This window comes from Pseudopipra pipra, chromosome 25 (assembly GCF_036250125.1).
Source record: "Pseudopipra pipra isolate bDixPip1 chromosome 25, bDixPip1.hap1, whole genome shotgun sequence".
Taxonomy (NCBI): Eukaryota; Metazoa; Chordata; class Aves; order Passeriformes; family Pipridae; genus Pseudopipra; species Pseudopipra pipra.
Window position 1 is genome coordinate 996070 of NC_087573.1, and position 13356 is coordinate 1009425.

General features: G+C 61.1%; 1 protein-coding gene across 3 annotated transcripts in view; it reads left to right on the forward strand.

Annotated features, from left to right (window-relative positions):
* The window catches only part of FOXP4 (forkhead box P4), a 59612-nt gene that overhangs the window by 35816 nt on the left and 10440 nt on the right, over window positions 1–13356 (forward strand). For 2 of the 3 annotated variants that reach the window (XM_064636116.1, XM_064636117.1), the window contains exons 4-11: window positions 335–457; window positions 2120–2206; window positions 7186–7333; window positions 7837–8041; window positions 8327–8431; window positions 10713–10800; window positions 12689–12778; window positions 13146–13347. In XM_064636116.1, the coding sequence (XP_064492186.1) occupies window positions 335–457; window positions 2120–2206; window positions 7186–7333; window positions 7837–8041; window positions 8327–8431; window positions 10713–10800; window positions 12689–12778; window positions 13146–13347 (1048 nt within the window). The remainder of the gene's footprint in view (window positions 1–334; window positions 458–2119; window positions 2207–7185; window positions 7334–7836; window positions 8042–8326; window positions 8432–10712; window positions 10801–12688; window positions 12779–13145; window positions 13348–13356) is intronic. The other variant, XM_064636118.1, reaches the window with a different exon arrangement.

Here is a 13356-nt window from a genome sequence, read left to right on the forward strand (position 1 = left end):
GAAGGAGCTGTGGTTTGATGCCCAGTTCCCCCATCTCAACTGCATTTAAAGAAGAGCACCCTGCCCTCAGGGTGGGGGAGCTCACGGTTTAGGAAGCTTCACCCCAGTGCCAGCTGCACCACGGGGCACCTCCCTGCCATTGCCATGTCCTGGCAGTAGCCTTGGCGTGCCAGGATGGACCAGGGGCCGAGGGCTTCACCTGAAGGTGAGGCAGGGATTGGGGGGGCGTGAAAGATGTTCCAGGAGAGGTGGGAGGCACCTGTAGGCTGTTGGCACTTGGGGAGGGTTTGCCAGGGTTGGAATGGGGAGTGGTGACGTGTCCTTGCTCTCACAGGTGCCCGTGTCCGTGGCCATGATGTCCCCACAGATGATCACGCCGCAGCAGATGCAGCAGATCCTCTCTCCGCCCCAGCTCCAGGCCCTCCTGCAGCAGCAGCAGGCGATAATGCTGCAACAGGTAACGCTGCACCTGGGCTGCATCCAGCCAAGCAATTCCCACTGGGTCTGGGAATGCTGGAGCTCGCTGTGGGCAGGCAGATGGGTCCCTTCCTCCCTGGGTTCTCGCATTCTCCACATATTTCCTTGGGGATTCCCAGCACGTTCAGGGACAAAAACAGCTGCAGGTGCTGACAGTGCTGGCAAAGCTGGATGCTGCTGCTCAAAGCCCAGAAAATTCCTGCACGAGGTCTGGTTTGGGGCTGCCCAGCTCCTGGGAGGAGCTGTGGTCGGGGTGGGTGCTCTTGGCTCGATGCACCCCGAGCAGAGCCCCCGTGGCTGCTGCTGGGCCTTGGGCATGTGCCTGTGTCCAGCTCCAGACCTGAGCACGTGGGTTTGTTTCTCATGGCCTGCTCAGCTTTTCCGGAGTGTTCAGTCGGATGGGGAGGGAAGAAAAAAGAGGAGAAGAAAAATAACAAACCTCAACTCCGAAACAAAACAGGTCTGCTTGGGTAAACACCTCTCGCCAGCGGGAGGGAGAGAGGGAGAAACCCCACAAGCATCCTCCACACCCTTCCTCCTGCCTCCAGTACCTGTTTACTCCAAACAGGCTGATAAGGATTCAAGGTTGGCCCCAGGGAAAGAACAAAGGGTAAACACTACCCTGGGTGGGTCCTTCCACAAGCCTCTTTGGAGCCGGATAAAGAAACACGTTTGACTGCAAATTAAACAACCCAGGCCGGAATAGCTCGCATTCTCCACCGGCAGAAAACCAAACATCACACCTCTCACCCCTGACCCAATGTTCCTGCGCCTGCTCGGCCCCGCTGCAGCCCTGGCTCGGGCTGGCTCTGGGGTAAACACCCAGCCCCTCCAAACCTGTTCTCCGGCAGAAACGGCGCAGTTGCTGCTGTCAGCGCTGTCAGCCCCGAGCTGATAAAGGATTCCCGGCATCCACAGGGGCATTCCTGAGCCCCTGCACGGGGTACGGGCGGGTGGGAGGGGGCTGCGGGGTCTCGCTGACCTCCCCGTGCTCTGCCCCCCCTGCACACACCAAATCCATCACCCACAGTTTATTTAGGGCCGGGGGGGAGCTGCCTGCAGACACTGGGACCCTCTCTGGTGCTTCATTGTGGGGCTGGGGGTTTGTCCCTGTGTTCCTGGACCAGCAAAGCTCTCTGCTTTGGCCAGGGGGCTGCGAGGGGCTGGGCTGCCCATGGAGGGGGTGCAGGGCTGAGCCCCCAGCACTCGTAGGGTTGCACCAGCCAGACCAGGGGCTGTGGCTGCTTCTGACCCCTTCCCAGCTGGGAGTCCCCCTGGCTCTCACTGTGATTGCCAGGGGGGGTTTGGGGTCCCACTGTGCTGAAAATGGGGTTTCCCCACTGCTGCAACACCCTGCTGCCAGAGCACCCAGGGCTGCTTCTAAGGGACAATAAAACAAGCAGCGGGTTTGGCACTGCTGGTGTTGGGAGATTTCACTTGCTGTGGGGATCCAGAGCCTTTGGGAACATGTGCCCAGGGTTCTTCTGGTGCCCCGACTCCTCTGGTGGGTCCTTTCCCTCCACCCTGTAGCCAGGAGCCTGCCCTAATGACACAGTGCCAGGAGCTGACGTGGCTGTGGCAAAGCCTGGTACTGGGCTTGGGGTGTTTCTGCTGCTAATCCGGTTGCTCTCTCCCCTCCCAGCTGCAGGAATACTACAAGAAGCAACAGGAGCAGCTTCACCTGCAGCTATTGACACAGCAGCAAGCTGGAAAGCAGCAACCCAAAGAGGTGAGCTCACGTGGAGGGCGCTGGGCCATCAGATCTGGCGGCAAATTAAAGGAGGAGCGGAGCACAACAAGGTGTGCAGGAACCCCAGCACCCCGGGCAGCTGGGAGCCAGCAGGGATGGGGCACGGGGGCATCCTGCTCTGGGGGGGGTTGGATGGCCAGTCCAGGTGCTGGGAGTTGTTGTTCTTCCTCCTCCTGTCAGTGATCTGGCACATGCACTGAGCTGCATCGTTCTCAGCAGCGTGTCCAGGGGCTGTGGGGTGTGTGGGGAGCAGTGAGGTCAGGGCTGTGGGGCTGCTGGACCCTCCCCAGGGGCAGGTCACTGCCCCCAGCACAGAGCAAGGCTCCCCAGTTCCCCCTGGGGTGGGGGCAGAGGAGGCTCAGCTCAACCCTTGCCTGGCACAGCTCGAGTTGGGCAGCCCAGTCTTGGCTGAGCTGGCACAGCAGCACCCTGGCAAGTAGGCAGGGCTGGTCAGATGGGAACTCAAAGCAGGGCTTTTCCTGCCAGGAAGGGCGGTTTTCCAAAACCCCAGCACTGTGTGGAGTAGCAGTGATGCCAGCAAAGGGCTTTTCCAATGGGAGACACTCAGCCAGGGGATGCTCTCAGCCCCTGCTGGCACCGTGTTGGCAGCAGTGGGCCCTGTGCTGGGGAGGTGGGTGCCTGGTGGAGAAGCATTTCATGCCCATGTGATTCCATCAGTGTTGTATAACTCCCTTTACACAACAGTTTTTGCTGTCCTTTCCCACAGTGATGGATGCCCTGCCTGGTGTTGTGGCTGTATTTTGGGGATGTGCCAGTCACACAGGGGACCAGGGTGGCTGGAGTGGCTCAGGGTCGGGTTGGCACCTACTCCAGTCTCTGCAGACTGACCTGGGCTTTCACTGGGGGGTGGTGGTGTATTTACGGGGTCAGGTTTATCAGAGCCATCTGCAGGAGCTGGAGTGGCTGCTGGTGCTCCAGGAACAGGGGAGGCATAAATCTGAGCTTCCTCAAGGACTTTCCTCTTGGCCGTGGCGATGTTCTGTTGCAGCTCTGAGCGGGGATATAATTAAGCTCTAACAAAGCACTTGCTTAGCAGGCTCTGGTTTAAAAAGCATGTGTTAACTTTTAATTAAATGGTACAGAGGAAACGGGAAGTTCATCCACTAAGAAAGAGAGGCTGGTGGGGGGGGAAGGGGCATCAAATGCTGCTGGAGGGGTGTGGATCTGGCTCCTGGCAGCATCATGGCTAGGAAAAGCACCGAGGGGGTCCCAGCAAGTGGATGTCAGTGTTTCCCCTCCCCAGACCCCTCAGACGGGCTTTGTGGGGTTGGGTTCACCCCAAGAATGTGGGCAGCTGCTGTTCCTAAAGCCCGTGCTCTGCTTTGCCTGCCGTGGCTGCCCCGATGGCACAGGGAATAGCTGATGGCACAGGGAATAGCTGATGGCACAGGGAATAGCTGATGGCACAGGGAATAGCTGGCGTGTCTGGGATGCCGCCGGAGAGCCGCTCTTGGCCGGCGTCGGCTCCTTCCTGGAAACCCGCGGCCGTATTTCATTACAGCCCCGCTGCGAGGTTTGTAAACCCAGCGCCTGCTGCTTCCCCTCTGCCCCATTCCCAGGGCTCCTCTCGCTGGAACTGTGAGCCAGCGGCTCGGCCAGGGAGCAGCAGCCGGGAAGGTGCCGGGAGCAGGGAGCAGCATCTCCTGGAGGAGCAGCATCTCCTGGAGGAGCAGCTCAGATCTCCTCGGGAGCAGCACAACTGGGGGTCCCCCAGCAGGGAAGGGGAAGGGGAGAACAGGAAAGGAGGATGGAAACGTGTCGGAAGCGCCTGTCGGCAGCATCCCGTCCTGGGGGGTGCTGTGTGTCTCTGGGCTGGGGGGAGCTGTGCCACAGTGGGGGCATGAGGAAGGGGCCAAGCAAGGCAGCTGATCCATGAATCCATGAATCCCACTGGGCTGGGGCTGAGCTGCAGCACATCCCAGTCCTCCTGGAGCATTTTCCTGTGCTAGGGTGCGATGGTGAACCCCCACCCCCAGCGGCATCCTGGGTGTGGGGGGAACAAGGAGCTGTGGTGCAGGGCTGGGAAGCTCCAGGCAGCCCCTCACCCTCATATCCTGCTCTTCCCTGAACACTTGGCTTCTCCAAGCCCAGTGCTGCAAGGGGCATCCGGCTGCAGAGGTCCCAGTATTCCCTGAGGACGAGGCCAGAGGGTCTCTGTGTGCCCCCAGAGCTGCTGGGGGCGGGGGTCTGTCCCTCTGCCGAGGCAGGCGGGGTTGGGGAGGGGGTGGCGCGGGGGGGCTGCTGGCGCCTCACCCCAGTGTCAGCTTAATGAACTGCTCCTGTCAGTCCCGCGTGTCACGGCGAAACTCCTCCTGATGTGCTCATAAATCAAAGTGACGGCGGCTCTTACCCCGTAGCTGCACCCGCTCGGCTGCGTCTAATGCACGGCAGCGCTCGGGACCCCGGCCCTGCACTGGGACGGGGGCTGGGAACGGGCTGGGGGGGGCCCAGCGCAGGATTTGGCCCTTACACAGAGCCAGCTCCTCTGGTGGGTGCTGGGGGTCCCCTCGGGGGGGGACTCGGGTGGCTTTTCCGAGGGGAGCAGAGCTCGCGGGGTGAGGACTGGCACGTGAGGTTTTCCGTAAGGATGGGGCTGTAATCCAGGCTCTCCCCGCCCCGCCTTCTCCGGGGAGAGCTTGGCTTGGAGCCTGCAGGCTGGTGGGTGGGTCTGCAGGTGGGTGCATCTCCTCAGCCATCACTCGGGGGTTTAGAGGTCTGTGGTGCCACAATTGTTCCCCAGTGATGGCAAATTGGCTTCCCCGGGGGGAGAAGGTCCTTGGTTTGACTCAGAGCAGCACCAGGACTCGTATTGCTGGGGCTGGTCCCTGTGTTTGTGGTCTGGTGAAGCTGGAGGGATGCACATGTGGATTTGAAGCGTGTCAAGGTCCACGTTCAACCTGGACAACACCATCCCTGCCAGACCACGTGTGGGTCAGGGCTGCCCAGGGGCTTGGGGCATCCAACTCCACCAGCCACAGCTCCGGTCAGGCTGGGCTGGGAGAGCCCAGCCAGGCTGTGGGGTCAGGGACATGTGCAGGGATCCTCATGACTTCATTCCTTCATCCACTCCCAGGTCCTCCTGCTCCACAGTCTGGAAGTGACGTGAGTGAGGCTGTGCTGGAGCAGAGCTCGGGCTTGCCCCGGGGCCCCCGGGGAGGGCGGTGGCAGAGCCGGGAAGAGGAGGAGAATCCCATCCTGTCCCATCCCATCCCAGCTGCTGTTTCTAACCAAGGCAGGGGCACTCGTGTCCATCCCACGTGGTGGCAGAGCTTTCTCTTGCCGGGAGGGGACACTGTGGGGGACAGAGCTGCCTCTGTTGAAGCCCTCTGGCTGCAGCCTGGTCCTGCCTGTTTTCCTGTATCCTGCTGATCCCATGGCCTGAAGCCCTCCTGGCTCAGGAGTGAGGGTGAGCACAGGGATTTCTCTTCACTGAGCAGAAATCACTTTGATTTGTGCCTTAATCTTTAAGCCTCAGAGGTGCAGGGCTGAGGCAGAGCCAGGGAGGATCTAGACCTGATGCTGGGGGGGACAATTCCACTGTGGCCCAGAGGTGGACAGGTCAGGGAGGGTCTGCATATCCCTCTGAGGCTGAAGAAACTGGAATTAAACTGTCTCTGTGCCCTAGATAGGATTCATGGTTGTGCCTGACTTTGCAGAGCGTAGGGGTTTGTAGGGCAGTGTCTGGATCTCGTCCTCTCCCTCTGATTCACAAAGCCACGGCTGAGCATCCACAGGGATCCACCTGCATCCCATGGGCCAGGGTGCTGCTGTGGGTACAGCAGCACGTGCTCATTCCAAACTCAGTCGTGGACTGGGATTGCCATAGAGAGTCTGTCTGCTGTTCCCTGCTGATGTAGCCTCGGGGATCATCAGGAGATGTGCCAGGTCCCTGGCATTCCCCGTGCATCGGGGCCTGAATCCCTATAACACTCAGGAAAAACAAGGACATTTCCCATAGCACAGCTCTTGTGCTCATCAGTAAGGACATGGACATGAAAATACATCTTTGGGGGGCTGCAAAGTGCCCCCACTCCCGAGTGCAGTGAGGTGGGGGATGTGCTCCAGCACGGGCTTGGCCGGTGCTCTCCAGCTCCTCGCTCCCTGCTGGCACCGTCTGCCCACACAGGGGGGTTCGGGGGGTTCACGGGGTCACGGAGCCGCCTGCCCCGCTAATGAGGCCAGGCAGCCCCGGGGCAGCTCCCCTCTCCTGCCCGGCTCGGATTAGCAGCTGCCTGTCCCCAGCCCTAATTGAATTCTCTCCCCTTCACTTAATTCTCATGGATTTCTCGGCGCCTCCCCAGGGACCCGTCCTGCCTAACTAGTTTAGGGCCAGCGATGCTGGTCAGAGCACGGCTGGCTCCTGGGGACGGGGGGAGAGTCCCCTACCCGGGGGGTGCCTGTGGCTGGGGTGGGGGCACCGGTACTGGCACTGGGCACCCCCTCCCCTGCAGACAGTTGGTTTCAGCCCCTCACCATGGAGGGGCTCGTAGTGGTCGTTTTTGGCAAATAGGGATAATTTTCTGGCTTAAAGGAGGGTCCTGTGCATCCAGGGTGCTGGGAGCCCCCTTTTTTTACAGCGACGTTGCAGCTGAGCCTCCCCCGTGGGACCCCACAGTTGGGGTTCACACCCACCTCCCAGCACAGCTGGTTCTTTGCTCCGAGCAACTCCCAGCTCCGCTCACTCCCTCTCTTTCCAGTGCTTTATTTTTCCCTTCCCCTTTTCCTTTCCTTCCCCTCCTCTTCCGATAGATCAAAGCCTCCGTCCGGCTCAGCCGTGAGCCGAGCAGGCCCGGCAGCAGGATGGGGACAGGGGCAGCCCCAGTGCCCCCACCGCGGGCACCCCTGGCTGCCAGCACCCCTCCCCGCGGCCCCCAGCCCCTGCCTCCCCTGCGGGGCTGGGAATAAGGCGCCTGGATTTGTCCCTTTTGTCTCGGCAGCCGTTGGGGAACAAGCAGCTGGCCTTCCAGCAGCAGCTCCTGCAGATGCAGCAGCTCCAGCAGCAGCACCTGTTAAACCTGCAGCGCCAGGGCCTGGTGAGCCTCCCTCCAGGGCAGGGCACGGTGCCCCTGCAGACCCTGCCCCAAGGTAAGGACCCCCACCCGGGGTGCCCCACACGGGGGGGGGCCATGGCTGCAGATTGCCCTGCTCTGGGTGAGGGGGGCTGGGGAGGGGCTGTGCTGTTGCTTTTTCTAATGCCCCCGAAGTTGGGGTCCGATGGCATCAGCGGGCAGAGCTGGTGCAGGGTTGGGCTCTGGGTTCCTTTGGCAGAGGAGTGCAGGACTGGGGCACCTCTTCCTCTGGCATAGGGGTGCCAGGGTGTGGGGAGAAGGGGTCGCCTCCCCTCTGGGAACAGCTCTGTGTGGCTCCCTGGGTGCTGAGAGTGCCTTGTTTTGGGCTCCCTGATGGGGCTGTGCAGCCTCCCCTTGCCACTGCTGGTGTTGTGGGCTGGGCCTGGCTTTAGGTGATGGTTTCCCAGTGCTGGGCAAGGTCTGGGGAGCTGAGCTGTGCCAGGGGGCAGGGAAGGACCCTGTGGGTGCTGTGGGTTCTGCCCCGTGCCCCTGCTGACCCCGGGCTCTCTCCTGCCGTAGCCGTGTGCCCCTCGGACCTCCAGCAGCTCTGGAAGGAGGTCACGGCTGCCCAGCCTGTCGAGGACAGCATTAAGCAAGAAGGTCTTGACCTCACCACCAACACCTCCAACTCTACCTCGTTTTCGGCCGCCAAGGTCTCGCCTCCCATTTCCCATCACCCTCTGCCCAATGGACAGAGCACCATGCACACGCCCAGAAGGGACAGGTAGAGCCGGGTCGGGCCCTGGCACTTTGTGTTTTTATTCCTGGAGAGGTGGAAGGGGCCGGGGTCTGTCGGCTGTGGGGTTGGCAGCAGGGCTGGGGTGGGTGAGGGGAGATTCTGCCTGCCCCATAATGGAGTCCTGTCGCTGTTTTGCTGCACCCGTGTGCCCATGGAGGACAGTGAGCCGTCACTGGGGGTCTCCTGTGGGTGCCCGAGGGCTGTCCCCTGCGTGGGAATGCTGGAGCATCCCAGCTGCCCTGTCTCATGGCCCCTTTCCCTCTTCTGCAGCTCTTCCCACGAAGAGACCCCCGGCTCCCACCCGCTCTACGGCCACGGAGAGTGCAAGTGGCCTGGCTGCGAAACCCTCTGTGAGGACTTGGGGCAGTTTGTCAAGTAAGTGTCCCCTTTTTGGGGGAGGTTTTTTTTTTTTGGACAAGGGGACAACCCACACTCTGAGGCTGGGACAGAATGGAGCTGGTGGAGGGGAAGACTCTGGAAGTAGGTCCAGACACCCCAAAGTGTCTGCCCAGAGCTGGGAGACCCCATGCAGAAGGAGAAAACGCACCAGGGGTTGCTGCTGGAATTCCCCCATCCCTGGAAGTGTCCAAGGCCAGGTTGGATGGGGCTTGGGGCAGCCTGGGCTAGTGGAAGGTGTCCCTGCCCATGGCAGGGGGGTGGAACTGGATGGGCTTTAAGGTCCCTTCCAACCCAAACCATTGGATGAGTCGATGACTCTGGAGAAGGAGAGACCCCGTGCAGGAGGCAGGAGGGGGCAGGCGCCGGCAGCAGGCGCGGGGGGCTCCCAGCTCCCTCCTGGGGGGCGCGGGGGGAGCAGATGGCGGCGCGGGAGCCCCGCTGACACCGCTTGTGGGCTCCGGCGCTGACTGATTAACTCTGCTGTCGCAGAGCCCTCTGCCAGCGTCAGGGTCAAACAAATTGTTTTCACGCTTCGTCAGAGGTTTACTTAATTAGTTCATTTGCAATTAGATCTCTTTGTAGCCAGGATTTTTAGCAAAGACATCAGAAGGAACTGACGGGCTGGCTCGCTGCTTCCCCCGCCTCCCCGGCTGTCTGCTCGGCCGAGGCGCCGGGCTCTCCATCAGCCAGGTTTTGGGGTTTTACAGGCTAACCCTGCCCTCTGCCACACCTCTGGCTCCAGTGGGAGCATCCCTTGGATGCCTCCTCATTCCCAGGGAAGGAGCTGGGCAGAGGCCTTACACGGGAGGATGAGGAGGTGTGAAGGCAGCCTGGGGAGGTTGGGGTGGTGAGTGAGTGAGTGATTCAGGCTCCTGTGTCCTCCTTCCTCTGCCTCTGACTCATGGGGTGAACCCAGATGAGGCATCTCCTCCCACCTTGCAGGGCATGTTTGAATGGCACAGGGCAGATGAGCGAGCTCTGGTTTGGAAGCTGGAGCTGGAGTTGGCAGGGGATGGCCAGGGACGGGTGACAGTGTCAGGAGAGCTGTGCTGTGCCAGCCAGGGCTGCGGGATCCCTGCATCCCACCTGCCTGTCCCCCTTCCCTAGGGACAGCCTCCCAAAAACACTGGTGAAGGGCTTCTATCCCCTCTCTGCTAATGTGGGGACATGTCAGGCTGTGGGACAGGCAGACAGAAAACTTCCAGCTCCCAAAGGCCGAGCCCAGCTGGAGAGTGGGCCTGGCCTTGAGTCTGAGCACCGGCTTTGAGCCTGCTCTGAGCATCACCTCCGTGGAGCAGCTCAGAGAGCCCCAGGGTTGGGGTGGAAAGGGGCAGCATGGCCTTTGAGCAGTGATTTATGAGGGAGAGGGTCAGTGGGAGATGTCTCCATTCCTGGTTGGCACAGCCTGGGCTCTGGCAGCCTTTTCCCTGGAGGAGCAGCCATGCCCTTGCTCTGCTGTGCAAGGAGAGGAGCGGGGCTGAGGCACAGGGGGGTTTGCTCACCTACAGGCTTGGCAGCTGGTCCCAGTTACCTGCCTTGTTTGTGCAAGTTGGGGCTGGAAGTCTCTCACAAACAGCCGGGTGAGACTTCTGCCCTGCTCCTGGGGCACCTTCTCCTGGGGGCATCCCCAGGCTGCTGCTCTGCTGGGTTTGGGGGTGAGGACCCCCACAAGGGGCTGCTGGGATATCCCTCCCTCTGCAGCAAGTGACGTCCCCAGGAGTCCTACCCCTCCCCAAGGAGGAGGGAGAGCAGTGAGGACCAAAGGTCCTTCTGCTTCATAAACACAAAGCACCTCATAAACACGAGGCATGAAAGTGGTAGGATGAGGAACACCCTGGAAATGCCACCTTCTGCCTTCGGGGGTTTCCTTAGAGGGTGTAAGTCAACCTCCATAATCACACCTTTGTCCTGGAAACCTGCTTCTCAGGTCTTCCTGGCACCTCCTGCCAGCAGCCTTCTCCAGGAAAATCCGTGGGCTTTCCATCAGGCAGTGGCTGCTCCTAAACACCGTGTGGCTGCCACAGGCAGGGCTGGGTGGGTATGGCCCCCTTCCAGCCCCGGTCTGGGGAGATGGCACAGCCTGGTTTGCTCAGTCTCTTGCGTGCCTCGGTTTCCTTTCTGCTCATCCCACTTGGGGCACCGGTGCCAGAGCATCCCTGAGCAATTTGCAGGTCAGGGCTGATCCCAGGTGTGGCCCCAGCTGAGGGGGAGCATTTTGGGCATGTCCAGGCATAACCCTCTGTGTTCTCCTCCCCAGACACCTCAACACAGAACATGCACTTGATGACCGAAGCACGGCCCAGTGTCGAGTCCAGATGCAAGTGGTACAGCAGCTGGAGATACAGGTGGGTGCTGCCCCTGCCTCCACGGACACGGGTGTAAAAAGCCATCTCCTTCCCCCTCTGCACTCCATGCCTTGGCTGCTCTCCTCAGGGGGGAGCAGGGAGATGGGGACCGTAACCACCCACCTGGGGACTCGTTTCAAACATCCTTCCCAAACAGCAATGCTGACCCTGGGCTGCATCTGGGTGGAAATCATTCCCTGGGCAAATATCAATCTGGTTCCCCCCATACCAGCATCCCTGTGATGGGGCTGGAGGAAAGGACAAGCCATCCCTCCTGCCCAAAGCGTCCCTGTGGGTACAGGGAGATGCCACAGATGTGGAAGGCACGTGCTGCCAGGAGGGTTCATGCCCACAGGTGGGACATGAGCTGTGCCACCTCCGTGGGAGCTGCAGAGCCACTGGGGTCCTTGGAAATCAGGCCACTTATTTTGGTGGCTGAGCATGGTCTGTGGAGCCCAACTTCAGGGTGCTATTTTTGGATAGGCAAGTTCTTTAAATAGAGCCTCTCTCAGCATCTCTGGCTCCCCAACGTGCTGTGCATAATTCGGTTAATGGAGAAGGGAGGGGTGGAAGAGGGGAGGAAATGGGGAGTTTTCATCTCAGGACTTGAAAGAGGGACGGGGCAGGGGTCTGTCAGGGGGTCAATCACCAAGACCCCCGTGGTGTGGCAGTGCCTGGGTGCCCGGCTGGGGCTGGCAGGAGCTCAAGGCAGTGTGTGCATGACATCTCAGGGTACACTGGCCCAGAGGACAGTGGGATGTGATGTGGGGCACCCTTGGGAGCCTCCACCCTGAGTCACAGCAGCTCGGGGGGAGCTGTGGGATCAAGGAGAGGCTGCAGCCTCCTGGGTGATCCCTGCAATCCATCCTGCTCCCCAGCCCTCGCCAAAGCGAGAGGTTGAAAGCAATTACTGGGGCTTAAAGAGGGGAGGGAAAGGAAAGGAAAAAAAAAAAAAGCTGAAGGGCGAGCAGAGCTGTGTGTGCAGAGAGGAACCTGCCACGGAGCCACCAATTATGAAGTTTAGAGCGCGGAGCTCCCGCTGTGCCGGCGCGGAGCGTCTGCATCACGAGGGGAGACCTGTCAGCTCTAATGAGCACCACGACAGCACGAAAGCATCTGAGCTGCTCCAAACTTGCAGCAAACTCCGCTCTGGCTCCTGCCTTTAACTCCTTCCTCGCCTGGCCCCAGCGCCTGCCCAGGGATGGGGCTGGTTGGGCTGGTGGGAGCCGGCGGCGCGGGGAGGTGGCCGAGCCCCGAGCTTTGAGGGTCCTGGTGGAAAGGGAAGGTGATGGGGAGAGAGCGGGTGTCAGGTCCCATCGCCTCCGCCGGGCTCAGAATCTCTCCTGGTGCCACAGTGAATATTTCACCCTCCTCCGCACTGCGGGGAGTAAACAGGAGGGAGGTGCAATTACAGCGATGTTGGGCGTCCGGGGGGTGGATGGAGGGCTGGGTGGGGGGACAAGGAGCTGCTGGGGAGCAGGAGGAGGGTGAAGGGGACAGGCATGTCAGGCACTGGGGCACGGGCATGAGAGCACCCGGGAGGGAGTGTGAGGGCTGTGGTGGGTGGCCTCCCTGGTGAGTGGCAGCATGGAGGCATGAAAGGGGCTCCCTTTCACTGTAGATTTTTCATCTAACTGCACACATGGAGCTGGAATGGCCCCCGTGCCCCCCACAGTGGGTGCTACAGCCCCTATGGAGCCACAGCCCCACTGGGGCTCTCAGGAACCAACGTCAGGCAGGAGGTGGCACCTGAGGAGACACAGAGGGTCTGGGCTGCCTACCCAGACCAGGGCTGGGGGCTCATTGGCAGCTCCTCCAGGCCACAGGCACCTCCATAGTGAGTTGGGCACTGCCTGACCATCTCCCTCCTGCTCCTTGCCTCCCACAGCTGGCCAAGGAGAGCGAGCGTCTCCAAGCAATGATGGCCCATCTTCACATGAGACCTTCAGAGCCAAAGCCTTTCAGCCAGCCTGTAAGCGTGAGTCCCCTTCCTGCCCTCTACGTCCCCACAGCCGCCCCCTCTCCTCCCCTTCCCCCTCACTGCTGTTCCCCCCTTGCCCTGTGCATGGTCACCACTGGGTGGGCTCTGTGGGATGGACAGAATGGATGTATCCAGGCCTGTAGGTGCATCCCATCCCATGGTTGTGTCCTCTCCTGCAGTTGCATCCCCATCCCTTGGTTGCATCCCATCCCTGCCAAGCCCAGCAAGTGTCCCCCCTGCGAGCCCCTCCCTGCCTGCTCTGGGGCACGAGCCAGCTCAGCCCTCCCAAGCTCCCGCTGTGCCGGGGGCTCTCCCAGCCCCTGCCTTCCCAACCACCCGTCCTGCCTCCCCCCTGTCTGTGCAGCTGAACCTGGTCTCCAGTGCCACCCTCTCCAAGAGCACTTCCGACACGTTTCCCGACGGTTTACCTCATCCCCCCACCTCCGCCACGGCGCCCATCACCCCCCTGCGGCAGGGCCCCTCCGTCATCAGCTCTTCCACTTTACACAACGTGGGGCCCATCCGCAGGAGGAACTCGGAGAAGTTCTGCACCCCAATATCTTCAGGTGAGCTCC